This window comes from Microtus oregoni, unplaced genomic scaffold (genome assembly GCF_018167655.1).
Source record: "Microtus oregoni isolate MIOR12 unplaced genomic scaffold, Mior012 000086F_ref0000336, whole genome shotgun sequence".
NCBI lineage: Eukaryota > Metazoa > Chordata > Mammalia > Rodentia > Cricetidae > Microtus > Microtus oregoni.
In genome coordinates this window covers 5,262,178-5,279,362 of record NW_024544552.1, presented here as the reverse complement: position 1 = coordinate 5,279,362, position 17,185 = coordinate 5,262,178, and the positions used below count along the sequence as shown (strand labels likewise).

Here is a 17,185-nt window from a genome sequence, read left to right as displayed (position 1 = left end):
GTCTGTGTTAGCCACGTGGCTTGGTACCTTTCATCAGCAAGGCATTCTCATCTGCGTTCTCTATGTCTGGGTGAAGACTGCAGTCTGAGCTTTTCCTCTTCCCAGAATTCTCCTGTTCTCAACATTCCACCTCTACTGCCTGCCTCTCTACTGGCCAATTAGCTTTCTATTAAAAATAATACAAGTGACAGGATAAAAGACGATTGTCCCACGCAACTGTGTACGTGCATTTAGTTCTGTGCTGATACTCTGTCAATCCTAGCCACCACCACAGTCCGCTTAGACTCCATTCTCTCCAGCTCAGAGCGGGCTGGGCTCTGTTTTGCTTCTGTTTTCCCTGTGTTATTTCTTATCTCACAGGAACCACACTGGCATCACCTCTTTCCCGATGTCTGAAAACAGTTTTTTCATACATTTGCTTGGCCCTGTACTTACCAGAAGCAACAATTCTTCCTGTGCAAGCTGAAGCTGCCTGAATCTTGGTTGAAATTGTGGGTTTGTTTTTTTTTAAATAATCAAATTTACTAAGATGTAATTTACAAACAAATATATATATATACACATATACATACACACACATATATATGTGTCATATATATATATATATATATATATATATATATATATATATATATATATGAGACAAGATTTCTTTGTAGCTTTGGAGCCTGTCCTGGAACTAACTCTTATAGACAAGGCTGGCCTCAAACTCACAGAGATCTGCCTGCCTCTGTGAGATCTTCCTAGTGCTAGGATTAAATGCATGTGCCACCACTGCCCAGCTCATTCATATACAGTAATATGCCAGAGTTTAGGCATATAGGTTGTTGGCTTTGACAAATGTATGCAACACATAATCACTGCCTCTTTTCGCCCAGAATCTCCCTCTTCCCTCTCGGCAGTCAGTCTCCGTCTGCACCTCTCTATCCAGGAAGCCACTGAACTAATCTCTGTTGCTGCAAGTTAACTGTGCCTGTGACAGTATTTTGAATATTTCACCTCCCCATCCAGGAAGCCACTAAGCTGATCTCTGTTGCTATGGATTATTTGTGCCTGCTATAATATTTCGAATGATTGGAGCCAGTTTCCCGTTTGTATCTAGCTCCTTTCATCAACTTGGTGTCTGAGGGATCCATTCATGGGGTTCATGCATCGCGTTTTCTTTATTACTAAGCAGTATCTCGTTGTGTGAATGAATCACAGTTTGTTTCTGAATTCGCTGACTCACTGGCCATTCAGCTTGTTCCCAGGTAGGGCCTGCCATGGAAAAAGCTGCCGTGAGCAGGCTTATACAGGTCTTTTGGTGCACTTAGCCTTTCTCTTGGTTAAATCTCTAGAAACGGAGTTCCTAAATCTTGTCTATGTGTTAAATTTGACAAGAAACTGCCACACTGGTTCCCCAAATGGTTATATAAATTACATTTAAATAGTCAATCCATGACAGCTTCAGTTTACCATATCCCCCCAGCATCTTTGTCTGCGAAGCCATCCTTGCTGTCTGTGTTAGGCTGGCAGTTGAGATGGGGCATCTCTCTGTGGGTTTGATCTGGGATTCCCAAAAGCTCACCACACTGAGCATACATACCCATTTTCTCATCTCCTCTTGCATACTCCTTTAGATTGTTTGTTCTGTCCTTTGTCCATTTTGGAATGGGGCTGTTGACGTCGTCATGCCAACGCTGTTTGGGCCGTTGCACACACAGGCTCCTTGTAAAGTAAGGAGGCTGCTGGAGCATCCTCCAGAGCTGGCACACCATCCCTCTTCTCTGGCAGTGCACTTTGAAGAAAAGGAGATTTGCTACCATTTGATACAGTTTATTAACTTTTACTTTTATCTGTTTTTGTCTACTTTCGATTATTTGCCTAAACCTATGTTTACAAAAACATTTTACTTTCTCCCTTGTAGAAATTTTGTAATTTTAGCCCTTAAATGAAGACATAAAGTCCCTCTTCTTCGCTGTCCTCATTTGGTAAAGCACAAGGATTGAGGTGAATTCTTCAACATGGGTACCGATTCCTCCAGCACACCCTGCGGGGAACACAGCCTTCCCCTCGTTGCTGATGTTTCTGTCAAAAGCAAACGAACTAGATGTGCAAGTCTTTTCTGAAATCTCTTTTCTGTCTGTGGTCTTGCATGTTGACTTTTATTCTGGCACAGTACAATCTTGCTGTAGCTTTAGAGTAGGTGTCTGGAAGTCACACAATGTTGGTCTTCTTTGTGCTCCCATTTAAAAGTTATCTGACCATCATCAACCTTTTGCATGGACATTTCGAATTTACAGTTAGTTTTTCAATATTGACCAGGAAAAAATAAAAGTCTGTGAAGATTTTGATGGTGATTGACTCTGTAAATTATCATGAGAAGAGCAGACAGCCTAAAATTCTCCACATGGTAAGGTTTTCCATGCCCTGTAATCACTGAGTCTTTCTCTGTGGGTGGTAGCCAAGACATGATCCTGGAATGATAATTTCACACCTGCCGCTGTTATGCCCAAATCTGCGAAGTCCCCCAAAAGCCAACAAGGAGACCGAGTCCCGTATGTAAAAGCAAAGAGCCTTTATTTTATGCAAGTTTTCAAACTCGGTCTCTCCACACGTCCAACGTATTAGAATAAAAGAAGAGCCCCCGAGCTCAGTTAGAGTTGGGATTTTATAGTAGTAAAGGTGGGGGTGAGGGGTTTCTGAGGTTCAGGGCCCCTGATTGGCTGACATTTTCTAGGGTGTCCTGGTGCAGGTATGCTGGCAGGTGATCTTATCTACAATGGTTGGAACATTAGGCATTTCCTTTGGATGGTCTGTTCATGGGTGGTGCTCAGGTAATCTTAGTTTATGGTTTTTCCTGCAACCAGGTATGGCTTCAGGATAAACCACTGCGACTCAGGCCTCCATTAAACTTATCGATGGCTGAGTCCTACTCTGGCAGGTGACAATGGTTGACTTCCTTTGTGTGATCGGTTCATATCTAGCTTTTCATGGCTGACTCCTACAACCACCACCATCTTCCTTGACTCTTTTATTTCTTCTCCCTGATTAGACTGGACAAAGTCTCCATGCTTCTGGCCACTCTGTGTATAAGAAGTTTCCGCTCACTTTAAAGCTTCAGTCTTACATGCAGGTGAGACCTTTCCTCCCTGAGCTCCAAGGATGTGGAGGAAGAGGAAGAAGGGTGATGTCTTGTCATTCTCCTCCTCCCATTGTTGGAGTAGAGTGGGGAACAGTGTGTGTGTGTGTGTGTGTGTGTGTGTGTGTGTATACATGTTCGTGTGTATGTACACCGAGGCCAGAAAGGCATTAAGTGCCTTCCTCAGCAACTTTTTGCCTTTTTTTTTTGAGACAGAATCTCTCACAGAACCTATAATTCATTAATTCAGCAAGGCTAGATGGTCAGTGAGCTCCAGAGATCTCTCTGGCCCCTCCTCTTCCAGTGGTTTGGTTACAGGAATGCATCACCATGCCTGGCCTTTTTGCATGGGTATTGCCGGTCCAGACTGAGGACCTGAGGCTTGTGTGGCAAACACTGAGCCATCTCCCAGCCCCAAGGCACTCTTTGTTAAGCTTCCATTCCTTCCCTTGTCTTTCTAACCCAGCCAGCAGGGCTTGTTTCTTGCTGCTGCTGTTGCTTGGGGCTTTACTCTTTCTCTGCCACTGTTGTGTGCCCGGGTTGCCTCTGTTTTAAGAAGTGCGGCTTTCTGGAGGAAGCTCATCTTCACCCAGATCCCTCAGGCCGGGCTCATGCTTCCAGCTCCTCTCTGTTGAAGCATTTCTCCTCCCACAGACCATGGGTACAGCACGGTTTCTGCTCCCGCATTTGGCGTCTGTGCCTCCAACGCGTTCTCGTGGGGACCAGAGGATCACGAAGCACACCACACTAAGGGCCCTTCATAGGGTTAGTTCCGCAAACTTCTCTCCATCAGCAGTTTCTCAAGATGACACACAATTTGTGTGAGATGCCACAATGTCTTCAGCTGGGAGGGGGCACAAAAGTACGGCATGATTTATCAGCTTTCCTGATGGGGCAGTAGAGTGCCAGTCTACCCTTACGGGGCACCCCACTTTCTGTCCTGCACCCTATTTGTTTAAATCCTGGAGATGAAGAAGGTATGCCATAGGAAAGCTCTGAGAAGGCATTATTCCTCACTCAGAGCCTGAGAACCGGTCCTCCCTCTCTCGTCTCCTCAGTAATCTCTTTAAATAGTTTGTTTGCAGGGTGGTGACTGTGGTCATAGGGGCTGCTTAGCCACCTTTCAGAAACCCTGAGAGGATTACTGGGCCCCAGTGTTGCTGGTTGTCTTTAGACTGCGGAATATTACTGCCTCATATTTCCAGAAGGATCCCCAAAAAAACAACAGTAGCCCCGCCCAGTAGCTTTTTCTATAACCAATAGTTCAACTCTACTCTCTGCTGCAGTGATCCAAACATGAAGACAAAAGTTCATTTCTAAAAAAAAAAAAAATCGCTTCATCTAATGCTATGTCCAATACTTTGCAAATCTAAATAAACTTCAAAATGCACTTAAGAAGGTTAGAAGCCTGGAAACACTCAACATTGGGTGCAATAATGTAGGATAAGCAAATCAAATGCCCTTCAGTGCAAAGTGGGCACAGGCGTGAGAGGGAAGACAGGGTGCTTTCTTTTGGTTTCCAAGAAACAGGAAAGAGGGTGGGAGATGGGAAGAATGCCGGGGTGGGGGTGTAGAAGAGAGGAGGAGAGAGGTGGAAAAGAAGAGAACGGTGACAAACAGTGAGGGACTCTTTGCTTTCTTTCATTCTTGGCTCCCATGGTCACGGCGAGGAGCGCTGCAGGCCTCTCTGGGGAGGGCTGGAAGTTGGCAAGCTTCCTTCATTCTCAAAGCACGTTAGAGATGTGGCCTCTTCAAGAGGGACTGACTGGTACCCAGGGCTTGAGGAGGCGGCATTCCTAACCCGGGGAGACAGGAAAAAGCAGAGAGCCCTCAAGTGTAGTTAACACTGTGCCAGTGGCCCTCTTCCAAGCTGCCTCCTCCTCTTGCACCAGCTCTTCTTAATGAAGAAAACAAGCACAGTAAAACAGACCTAGCCTACTGCAGCCCAAGAAACGAAGATTTTCACAGTGATAACTGGGTTTGCAGGTAAGTGATGCCTACCTGGTTCTCTGGTGACACTTTAGTCTGTACTTGAGAGTCTAGATCAAGCTGATTTACAATAGTCTCTGAAGTTGAACTGCCCTGTGTATGACTGTGTCCCCTTCCTTAATGCTAATCTTACTTTAATGAATTATTACCACTATGGCCTTGGCAGGAGCAACCGCCTGCTACCCTGCACACATTCTGTGCTGAAGCCCTGAGGTGAGTATTGGGAGAGACCCAAAGGAGAAAAAAGGTGTGTCCCCTTTATGGGAGTGTTCCTGGATTTAAGGAGGTGGAAGGGTGGGTTTTGAGATCGCAACTTCATCTGATGAGGCAGTTTGGAGTTCAATAAAATTCGGTTTCAAACTAATTGGCGACCAGTCACCAGAGACCAGCATCTTGGCTCTTTTAGGTTGGTTGTGAAAGACACGCGCTTCACTGTCTGCAACCATGAAGAGGATGGACAGAAACATGGCGAGGGGACCACTGTACAAGCAGTTCGACTCGGAGAGGAAGAATGCCAGGCGAGCTGAAGCCAGACTCAGCCTGAGCCTGCAAAGGCTAGAGGTCATCTGCCTCTACCACGTGAAGACGCTGGCCAGGGAGCAGAGACAGCTTCAGAAAGAACTGCAGCGGTTGCAGCAAGGTGAGGCCCTGTCCCAAGGGGCAATCTGCTTCTAATCTGCCCTGACTTCCAGAAGTAAGGAGCAGTCTACCCCAGAGGGGGTGGAGGGGGGTGATAGCAGCCTCCATCTCACTGAGAGAAGGGAAGAAGAGTGTTTGCCTCACACCAGGGTCCTTCAGGGTCCTGCATGACCAGTAGAACAAGTGTCTCTACCTCCCATGTATTTAAGCAGGCCTAACTATCCTGGTCCTTCACCCTGTCCCCAAACTCCATAGCTTCTTCTGCTGCTTGGTTCCCAATCTTCCCCCAGGCTTCCATCATTGTCCTGTTTCTAATTTGCGCTCTCTCTCTCTCTCTCTCTCTCTCTCTCTTTCTCCTTCCTTTCTCCCTTCCTCTTCCCTCCCCCCTTCTTTGACTCTTCACACAGTGATCTCTTCCCTCTCTCAGAGCTGATTTTACTCCTTCATCATCACCGCCTTTCTCCTTGGGATCTAGTGGCCATTTATTGACCAGCGAAGGAAGGAAGGAGCCACTTCCCTTGCCCATGTTATAAGCGAAATTTAAAAAGGAAACCAGAAACCCTTTCTCTGGGATTCTGACCTCTGATGAGGAATAGGAGTGGTGATGCCCATCCTGTGAAATTATCTGAGCTCTCAGTGCGAATTTGGCACAAACCTAAGCACAAAGCATTTGCTTAGGGTTTGACAACTTTTAATTACTCAGATCAGCAATGCAAAGTCATCTCAGAGTGAAAGTGCTCCTGCTGTCTTGCTGGAAACGGGTTCAGTTGTGTACCTTGTAGAAACCAGCGCGCCTCGTTTTCTTCGTCAAATAATTAGGTCTCAACATTCCTTCAAAATTACATGGAGTTGGTGAATTCAATTTCTCAGGACATTCCCCCTGACTTAAGGCAGGTGCCAGAACTAACTCAATATTGTGTTTCATGTGATAGTCATGCCTCTTGCCTGGTCCGGTGCCCTCATTCCCACTGCCTCATACATTCTAACTTCAGTAGGATGCTTCTCAGAGGGAAGTGGCCTGGGTCTGTTTGCTGGTGGTTATGTTTGTGTTTGTTTGTTATCCTTGGTTGGGATTTCTGGTTTGGATTTAGTGGGGAGGGGAGCAGATGGCCTACTGCTAGGGATTGAACCCAGGGCCTTGTGCAGGTGTAGCAAGCCATCTACTACTAAACAACACCCCTGGCCTTACCCACTGTGACTTTACACGATTCCCATCCAAACACAAACCAATGCACGATTTAAATGCCTTAAAAAATAGGGTCAGTGTGTTCTCTTCAAGCTATGACTACGAGAGCCCGGAACATCAACTGGGAAAATGGAAAGTCCACTTAATCCTGGCCTTTGGCAGTTACAAACACTTGCCGTGGGTAGAAGTAAGGCAAACAACTGTAGTAAACAGACAAAATGTCCACACCCAGGTGTTTTCTGTTTTTAAACACTTGCCCTTGCCAAGTAAAACATTCAAACAAAACCCATCAGGACTGGGGCGGTTGCAACATCTGATCCTGGTGTCTAAATCCTCTCTGACACATTCTAGGCAAACAGCAGGAACTACAGGAAGCTTTGCTGTTTTTGTCCATTGTGTCAGAGAAGGGCAACGTGCGATGGGGACCCAGGATGCTCACATGCTAGCTCTCCAAGAGTGAGAGCCCAGCTTTCACTCCCCTCACCTATTAGACTCAATTTCTAGGGCTGCACAGCAAAGTCCCAAATCCCGCACAGCTCAAACCAGAGAACTTCATTGTCTCAACCTCTGAAGCCTTGAAGTCAAAGCGGGAGTGTGAGCAGGGTTTCCTCCGGTAGGAGGCAGGAGCAGGCTCTCTCTTTGGTGCGTAAGGGACAGGTCTACCCCCAACCCTGCCCTCTCTGCTTGTCTGCTCCGACTGCTGCTATCATAAGCATGCCATCACAATGGTCAGGGCCCACCATAATGACCTCATTTTAATTTGATCATATCTATAAAGAACCCAACTCCAAATAGTGTCACAATCTCAAGAACTAAGGACAAGGACCCTAATAAATAAAATTTTCTACAATTCAAGCCACATGAACCCATTTTAAACTTTATTTTATTTGTGTAGACATATGTCTGTGTGTATGTCTCAGTGCATGCATGAGCACATGTGCATGCAAGTGCTGGCCGAGACCAGAAGAGGGTGTTAGATCCCGTGGAGTTAAAGGTGTTTGTGGATCGTGGATGTGGGTGTTGGGCTCCAAACTCTTGGTCCTCGTGGTTGAGCACGGAGCACTCCTAACAGATGAGCCATCCCTCCAGCCCATCTTTTGTTAACTATGCCACAGCAGATATCATCAAGAAAAGGTTCTCCTCTTATGCCAAGAATGGAATTCAGAAGAGACCAAGAGATTCTCTCACGTTCTCACCACAAACAGGACAGAGGCACATAGCCACGCAGTCTAAAATCAGGTAAGAAGATGAGTAAATGACTCCCATGTGCCAACCAAGCTCTTTAAAACATTCCCCTCCATGTAAGGAGATGCTGCCATCTCCTTCCGAGAAAGATATACCTCTGCCCCTCACCCTCCGCCACTTCACACCCACATTAGCTCCTCAACAAAACTGCCACACATACACACGTACACACACGCACACACATGCGTGCATACACATACACACATGCACACACGCACGTACACGCATATACACACGTACACACACATACACACACACACACACACACACACACACACACACACACACAGTCTAGTAAATGGAAAGGCCTAAATAGGAGACCCTTCAATTTCCAATGACATTTCTTTCTTTCTTTTCATCCCTTCTCCCGCCTCCCCAGGATACCGCCAACCAATATGACCCAAGAAGCTAAAACTAAGATTCATGGGCCCTCTTTACCTGACACTGCCCTCAAAGCTGCCCCGAGAAGCCAGGATCACCTGCAATCCCAGCGTGACAGCACCAGCTGCTACAAGGAAGAGTATTCAGGAGCCCAGGAGGGAGAGTCTGCGAAACCACTTAAGGGCATGGACTCAAACAGAAATGTCCCTGTCCCGTGTCATGGTCAAGAGGTTTCCATCAACAATACAGAAGACAGCCCAGATGGTGTGAAGGGGTTGGGACCTGCAGATGAGACTAGATCAAAAAATGCCGATCCAAAGCCCCACGAGGATGCTGAGGAGCAAAATGCCCCATGCTCTGTGGAATGTGCAGGAAGCTTCAACGGCAAGTGTGCAGAGTCAACCTTCCTCGAGCTGTTGGCAAAGGCTAAAGAGGCCCACTATCTCCGCCACAGGGTGCCCCCCGAGTCCGAGAGGATGCTTAGCATTGGGGAGATATTTGGACATGGAGACGCCTCACTACCCAGAGCAGGGGAAAAACTGTGAAAATGGTACCAAGTTTCTTCCTACCTGGCTGTGAAATGTAGCTTGACAATAAGATACCATAATCGCTAAGGAATGTGACCCTCAAATAGCTGCGATAAGCAAGGCACAGAAAGAAATAAGCAGAAATCCAAGACAACTTTCTTCTGCATCCTTAGGGCCTCCTGCCCTTTTATATGATCTTTTTCAGAATAAACTTGCTCATAATAAAGGCTACTATGAAAGGGGGGGAATATTTGAAAATACTTTAAATTGAGAGCCTGGACTTGCTTTGATGGAAACAAAGTCTTGTTTATCCAAAGATCCGTCTCATAGAGGTGCTGCTTATAGCGCCACCTGTTGGCCAATCGGCACAGCTAGTCACCGTGTTTTCCTTTCTTTTAGGGTTTGCATGGGAACCCCACTGAAATTATGTAGTGCTGTGGTCTCCAAATAAAACCTGTTCTTGCCACAGTTCCGTACTCTTATTTTGAAGCTCCTCTCTCTCTTCTTCCCTTTTTTCTCTTTCCTTCCTTCTTTCCAACCTTCTCTCCCTTCCTCTCCTTCATTTCCTTACTTCCTTTCTTCCTTTTCAAGTAGTTCCAGCTGGATTTCTCCCCGCCCCCGTTTTAACCTTAATACCAAACATTTTTGGATCCTAATGAAAGAAACTAATCTGTGTCCTTTCCTCTCCTCCCAAATCAAAATATCTTAAAACGTCCAGCACACTATAAAAGCTATACCACATCCAGTCAATAACCAACCGTCTCACAGTGAAAGAAAAATTTTCATTTAAAAATTGCTGTTTTAAGCTAGGGTGGTGTCACATGTTTATAACCCCGGTATTCCGGTATTTGGGAAGCTGAGGCAGGAGGATTTACAGAGCCAAAGTGAGCTACATATCGAGACTCTGTCTAGAAAAGCTCTCTTAGTAAAACAAAGATCGCTGTTTTAAGTAAATAGGTCTGCATAGCGTGCATCTCACTGTAAATTGATTGAGTAAACTTTGTTTCCCACCCAGATGGTCCAGATTTCACACTTCAAACAAATGATGTCATATGTCATCAGGGAACAACAGCTCACTGTTAATACTTTAATCCTCTGCTCACTGAATACACACCAAATAAAACTGCCCCTTTTATCATATACTGTTTATATTAACTTCGTTAGAAAAACTAGCTTGTAGTTAGAAATCCAAAGTCAGATAGCAACTGTTAAATTCAATTTTTCAACCTTATAGAAAATTTGGAAACCAAAAGAATAAATTCAAGACCTATATAGTTATTTTGGACTTATTTATTTACTTTGAATTAATTTTTTTTTTGAGACAGGGCTAAGCTATGCTGTCTTGGGTTGGCTCTGAACTCCCACGTTCAGTGATCCTCCTGCCTCAACCTCCTAGTGAGCTGGATTGCAAACTCGTATCCCCAGAACCTGTTTACATTAGGAGAATATATTTGTTGTATTCTAGCTTAAGGCTATCTTGAAGAAACAAAACAATTTATATCAAAAATGATAAAGGACCCAATCTTCTAGTGCTAAAGCTCCTAGGGTTTAAATTAATTTGAATTTAATGACAAAGTATGAATTAATTGCAGTTGCTTTAATAACACAATTTAATTCCCATTTGAGATGCCTGGTGTTTAAATTTATAACTCATAATAGCTCCCAGTTTCCAGCACCTTCTGCCTTCCCGAACTTTCCACACAGCATATCAATTCCAATTGCTCCTCAGAATTCTGGAAAGAGTTGTCTTTTAGTTCCTGTTTTACAGATGATCAGAGCAAATCAGAATGCATTCTTGGTCTGCACACTGTCACACCTCTGTCACACCCCATCTACCTTGCTGCCACTTAGTTGAAGACAAAAGCATCCCTCAATCTTGCACAATTCAGTCGTTTTAGCCCAGCCTTTGGTCTTCAATGACAAGGCAATAGTTTATGGTTGAAGAAACACAAGAAACCTTCTTTCAGGGTGTTCTCTAACACGGAAGGCAAGTCAGGGACAAAACTGGGTGATTCACAAATTATTTACACTGGTCATAAAGGTGGGGGCTCCCAGTACAGAGAACCCCCTTTACAGAGTGCCCAAGTATTCGAGAGAGAGATGATCTCTTCCTGCTCCCTGATGAGAAAAGCTTTCCCAGAATGCCTTCTAGATAGAGAGATCTAATAGATGTGGAGGGCATCTATTACCGTCTTATCTGAATGCCTTCTGTGTGGAGGCATCTATTACCATATTATTTGAATGCCTTCCATGTGGAGACATCTATTACCGTATTACCCAAATGCCTTCTGGTGGAGGCATCTATCACCACATTGCCCAGGCAGAGGCATCCGGACACTCAGAGAGGTGATGACTGGACCTCTTTCCTCAACCCACTCTAAGCTATAACACAGGTGCTCTATCAGTTCTGCAAGGAAGCCTTAAAGCTGACCAAGAATAATAAAAAGCGGCACCTAAGAGACCATGGCTCAGTGGGTAAGGAGTTTGCTGTGCGAGCTTGAATACCTGAGTTCAGATTCCCACTATCCACACAAAAGCCGGGTGTGACCAAACACATCTGTGATCCCAGCACGGGGTGGGGGTGGGGCAGAGACAGCTAGATCCCAAGGTCTCATTGGTCATCAGGTCTGCCAGAAATGGCAATGCTTGGTGGGGGACCATGTCTTGAAAAGTAAAGTGGAGAAGCAATCGAGGAAGGCTCTGGGCATCTGCTTCTGGCTTCCACTCCCTCCAGCCTGAATAAACATGTCTGCACACAAGTGACACCTAGTGAATGAACAGATGCAAAAATAAAGTCTTCAAAGCAAAAATGCAAGGACATATCAGGCCAATAGTTGTAGACAGAAGTTTCTGTCCCACCCAGTACCACAAATGTTCCGTCCCAAAGAAACACACAGAGGCTTTTATTAATTATAAACTGTTTGGCCTATTAGCTCGGGTTTATTATTAACTATGTCTTACAGCTTAAACTAACCCATAATTTTATCTAGGTACCTTTTCTCAGTGGAGCATTTTCATCTCGCTTCCTCTGTGTCTGGATGGTGACTTCAGACCAAGACCTTACTCTTCCTAGAATTCGCCTAGTCTGGTCACACTACCCATACTTCCTGCCTGGCTACTGGCCGGTCAGCTTTTTATTAAACCAATACGAGTGACAAATCTTTACAGGGTACAAGAGCATTATTCCACAGCACTTCCCCTTTTTTTCTTTTCAAAACAAGAATTCTCATCACTTAGCTTTTTCCTCATCATTATCCATAACAACTTGTAACCAACAAGAGTAAATGAAACTGATGACAGCTTCCCTGGGAGCAAAGCAACCATTCTGTTTCCACCTTGCTGAGCTGAGACTGTTCAGTTTTGAGGTGGAGAGGCAGATGCTGAGTCCCATTTACTATCAAGACTACAAGAGTTATTAATACTTCAAGGTTGAGGCCAATCTGCCTATGTGAGACCCTGCCCCAAGAAATTTCCTTACCCAAAATTTAAAAACAACAACAACATTAATTTATCACACAGTTCTGCTCTCACTTGTGGGTTAGAGTAGGGATCACTTGAGAACTGGACATAATATGAAACACACCCTATGCTTCCCACATTTCCACCCCCACTATGATCAGGATGCTGCCAAGTGTTCTGATAACAGCCATCAGTCAATCGAGTATAAATTAACTTCAATATAACTAGTCATGTTATTTTTGAATGGCTTGAGTTCAATTCTGTAAAATTTGTTCCATGGAATTGAACTACAGGGAAATCTAATAAGACTCTAAATAACACATATCCACTTGACCTATCATGACATGAACACTGTCATTGCCGTGGTCATAGAAGGGAGAAATTCTCTTTTCACAATTTAATCTGAGATGAAGAGAAATGTGCAGAAGCTATGCATAGGGAATAGTTCACTGTACAATCAGCAATGGGAAACTGAATGTATGTTTGTGCTGGGGACTCTTTGCCTATGTTGACGTGGGAGGAGGCAAATGATGCTAAGCTAGCCAAACTGACACACCTCACGGCTGGTGGGAGGGGGACAGGCAGCAAGCAAGTGCATTCCTGCTAATCTTCAGCTATTTCCTTCTTAGCTTCCCCTTGGACTCCAGAAAACAGGAAGCTATGATGAGAATGCCCATTGTGTCTGGCAATGGTCCTGTTATTTTTAAATTTAGTTGTACAGGGGACTGGTGATGGATCAGCGGTTAAGAACCCATGTATGAGGGAGAGATGACAAGGTCTCTGTCTCCTCTCCCTGATGAAAAGAAAGCTTTCACCCTTACTCTGACTACTCAGAAAGGTCACAGTATGTGCTCAGAAGCTCTTAGTGGCAAGCCTCAGAAGCAGGATGCAACCCGGAGCCCTGGCCTTTGCCCAACCCTGCCACATTCATCTACCCAGCAGGCTCAGAAGGCCTGTGTCCAACCAGCCCAGTGGCCTCCTGAAGTTGTGGAGGCGGAGAAGGGAGCCAGACACTGACAGACCATGAAAGCTGAGGGTGTTGAGCAGGTTCATAGGAGAAAGGGAGGAGATTCGGAATTAGAGACAGGAAGGGATTTAGAGAATATATGTAAGGGCTAGAGAGCCGGCCCAGCAGTTAAGAGACTGGCTACTAGAGCACCAGGTCTCTGTTCCTAGCAGCCACATGGCAGCTAACAACTGACTGTACTTCCAGTTCCAGGGGATCCAACTCCCCCTTCTGGCCTGTGGGGCACTGCACACACATGGGCCACAGACGTACATGCAGGCAAAGCACCCACACACATAAAACAAAAATTTAAAAGTAAACAAATAAATGAAATTTTACATATCCATGGTATTTTTCTTATGCTCCATTTCCTTAGGGAATATGACCATGTCATGCATACATATGTGTGTGTGCGCGCGCGTGCGTGCACACACACACACACACACACACACACACCCCTTTCTTTGGGAATATAAGCAAAGAGAAGCACCCCACAGTTACACAATGGCTCACTAGAGGTGTTCACACCAGCAAAGTGGTGGCTTGCCACAGGCCAGCGGGAGGTGATTGTTTCAGTACCTGTGGGTGAATGGTGGTCCTAACACAGTTTGGATTTGGCTGCTCTTGCTATACAACCCAAGATAGTCTCAAACTCGGAGTCTTACTGTGCAGCCTCCTGAATGCTGGGGTTATTCTCTAGTCACAATTACATTTGGCAGCCAGACTTTATTTTAAGTTCCAGAAAATTTTGGTACAAATTTGCCAGTGTTTTCATTCAGACCCGTCTGAAATAATAAATTCAGTGTAAGTTGGGTCCTAAATGGAAAGAAAAATGAGGCAGATAAGACTTGAATGAGAAAGAACAGTGTCTGGAGAAGATATATAGGAAGAGAACTGGCAAGAGCAGAGCCTGGCTGCTTCTCCAGGGAGCTCCGAGGACACAGGACAGGTCACATCACTGTTGACACCATCCCCGGAAAACAGAGAACCGCAGGTGTGAACTGGCTGTCCCCAGTAGCTTGTCTCTGCAGAAGCACTACCTATGGTGTCCTGTTAAACAGTGAAAAAAAAAAAAAAAAACCCACTGTACTGAAAGTTCAGCAGGTGCCGCAACCACAAAATCAAGACCGTCCATAATTATACTCACAGCATCAAGGTGAATGTTTCTTCTTCATAAGGACCAGAAAACACCTACTTTCCTTTTACCCAGAAACCAATTCTCCTTGGGCCAAAAAAAGTTCACACCCAGGAGGGTGTGCCCCAGATCAGCAATCAGATCCCGGGGTTCACAAGCTCACAGCTCATCCCTGCTTGGCTATTTTATCCTAAATATCACACAGATAAGCATAACAAAGTTATGCTGGGGACAGGTTATCTTCCTCCCCTCCTGGGTTTTTGCCATAGGGCCTTGGAGTTGGCACAGGATATAGAAGTTAGCCAGTTCAACCTCAGTTCGGATATGTGAAATGACTTCCCCCAAAAGAAGCTAAATATGAAAGTGCTTACTTTGGGTGAATTTTTTGAGTGAATTTTGGTTTAGAATGGAAATTTGTTCTCTATGTATGTTCCAATGCTGCCCCCTGGTGGTAAAGATGACCCATTCAGAAAGAATTACCTTGAGAGTCAAGACTTAAGCTAACAAAATTTCTCCACCGGTTTTCCAAGAAATCTTGCTAAGTGCTATTAAGGAAAGACATAGAGTTGAAATAAGCCTGGGGAAACCTGAGTCAGACCATTGGAATCAATATCTCCAGCTGGGACTTCTCTTAAGTCTTTAATATGCTAATATCAGGGTGCGCACCCAGAGGGGAAATTAAATGAAGCTGAATTAGCTGGATATGACCATGGAAACTCTGTCCATAAATCATCTCCAGGAACTATGGCAAGTCACTAAGCACACTTTAGAAACAGTATCATAGAATAAAAGCTGGATTAGAACACGCTTTTTATATCATAAAGATCAAATAGACAACAGAGATCCCATATATTCCAGAAGGTAGTTTTTCTTACGGGCTGTTTCCCTTTGCTATTCCTTTGAGTTTTCCCATGAATGAACACACAGACACACACACGCACACACACACAAGCATACTCATGCAAACGTAGCAATAACCCAGTTTAAAATCTTAGCATAAGTGAGGCAGAAACGGTGAGATAAAGAAACAAAACGCTTTGCTGGTTCAACTGCTGCCAGTGTCGGGGTCATCATCACAAGTGAGAAATCTATGGGAGAGATTTGAATGTCAGGATCCTGGGTCGATTCTGAATAGGCCGCAAGCAGGACTAAGAACTCAATCTATTTCCCATCAGTTCCAAGGCCCCGTCATAACACCAGCAACACCTCACTTCTTTCCACACAAGAGCTAAAAAAGGAAGCAGTGCTGAGTCTGAGGATCCTGACAGCTGGTGACATAAACAGATCTCAGAACAAATTCAACTCAGGCACTGAGTCAGGAAGTCACTGTTTTTAAATTATTCCCTGACATCCTTTCTACCACAAGCGATCAACCAAAGCCTACCCCAGTCAGTCTGTAATTCATTCTGAAAGGGGTGTGTGGCTTAGTACTCGCCAATTAGACAGGAGACATCCACTGACTGCTTCGGGGAAAAATATCTCTGTTCTGAAGAAAAAGAAGCCAAGAGAGTAGCGGTTTCCTTCTTTTAGACACAGCCATACCTGGATATGACTTTCTGACCTGGTTGAGGTCAACTTGCTCCAGGCAGAAGAGGAAACAGAAAGAAACCAACCGTGAACAAGCTGAGAACCTGGAAGAGGTCAGATAACAGAAGAACAACAGCCTTCCTATTAAGGCTGCCGTGTGGTCTCTCATCTGAACTGGAAGGCTTCTGAGAATGAGAGGGGATACTACCAAAAATAGGCTGGCTCAGAGGGCAGAAAATAGACAACCCTGGCTATATGTGATGCCGAGGAACCTGGGAGGCCAATGCTGGGACTAGAATTAGGGCAAAGCTGGAGGCACAGTCAAAATGAGATAAGTTAAGAGAGGGGGTACAGATGAAGTGGGGCAGTTACAACAGTGTTAAAGAGCAAAATAATCATAATCTTAGCTGTGATTATTAAATATAATTAAAATAAAATAATAATCTTAATAGCCAGATAGATGACTGTTAGGTCTGAAAGGATGGCATCAAGAGGTTCTAAGATGGCACACGGGTCGATTTTCTGGGACTGGGAGAACATGAACATCACCTCACTCTGGGATGTTCTAGACAGCAAAATCTCTGAACACTATAAGACGTACAACTCCCTGGACCTGCTCGGTAGCCATAGGTATGAGGAAGCCATCTTAATGTAGGAAGAGAATTGGAAGTGGGGAGTGACTAGTTTCATTTCCTCAGTCTTTCTAGCATGGCATTGAGAAGGAAAGGATAAGATTAGCAGCGAGGAGTCCAACAGGTACTGTGAGCACAGAGAGACTGGGGGTAACAGCAAGGAGAGAAAATCCTGCTCACACTGCCAAGAGCCACACCGTGCCTGCATTTTCCATCTCACCATGTCGTTCTTTCTTCCAAGAAACCGTCTGTCTATCCCATTTCCTGTTCTTATCAGCTTTAATGTAATCAGAAGGGCTACCTTTTATTTGGCCATTCTAATATACAGCCAAGAGAAC

At 44.9% G+C, this 17,185-nt stretch overlaps 1 protein-coding gene across 1 annotated transcript; it reads left to right on the top strand.

Annotated features, from left to right (window-relative positions):
* Window positions 1-4,847: 4,847 nt before the first annotated feature.
* LOC121442079 (coiled-coil domain-containing protein 190-like) lies at window positions 4,848-9,545 on the top strand. Its single transcript, XM_041643550.1, has 5 exons — window positions 4,848-5,107; window positions 5,277-5,323; window positions 5,517-5,750; window positions 8,054-8,174; window positions 8,560-9,545. Exons 3-5 carry the CDS (start codon window positions 5,555-5,557, stop codon window positions 9,104-9,106), a joined length of 864 nt encoding a protein of 287 aa, XP_041499484.1. The 5' UTR covers window positions 4,848-5,107; window positions 5,277-5,323; window positions 5,517-5,554; the 3' UTR covers window positions 9,107-9,545.
* Window positions 9,546-17,185: the final 7,640 nt, after the last annotated feature.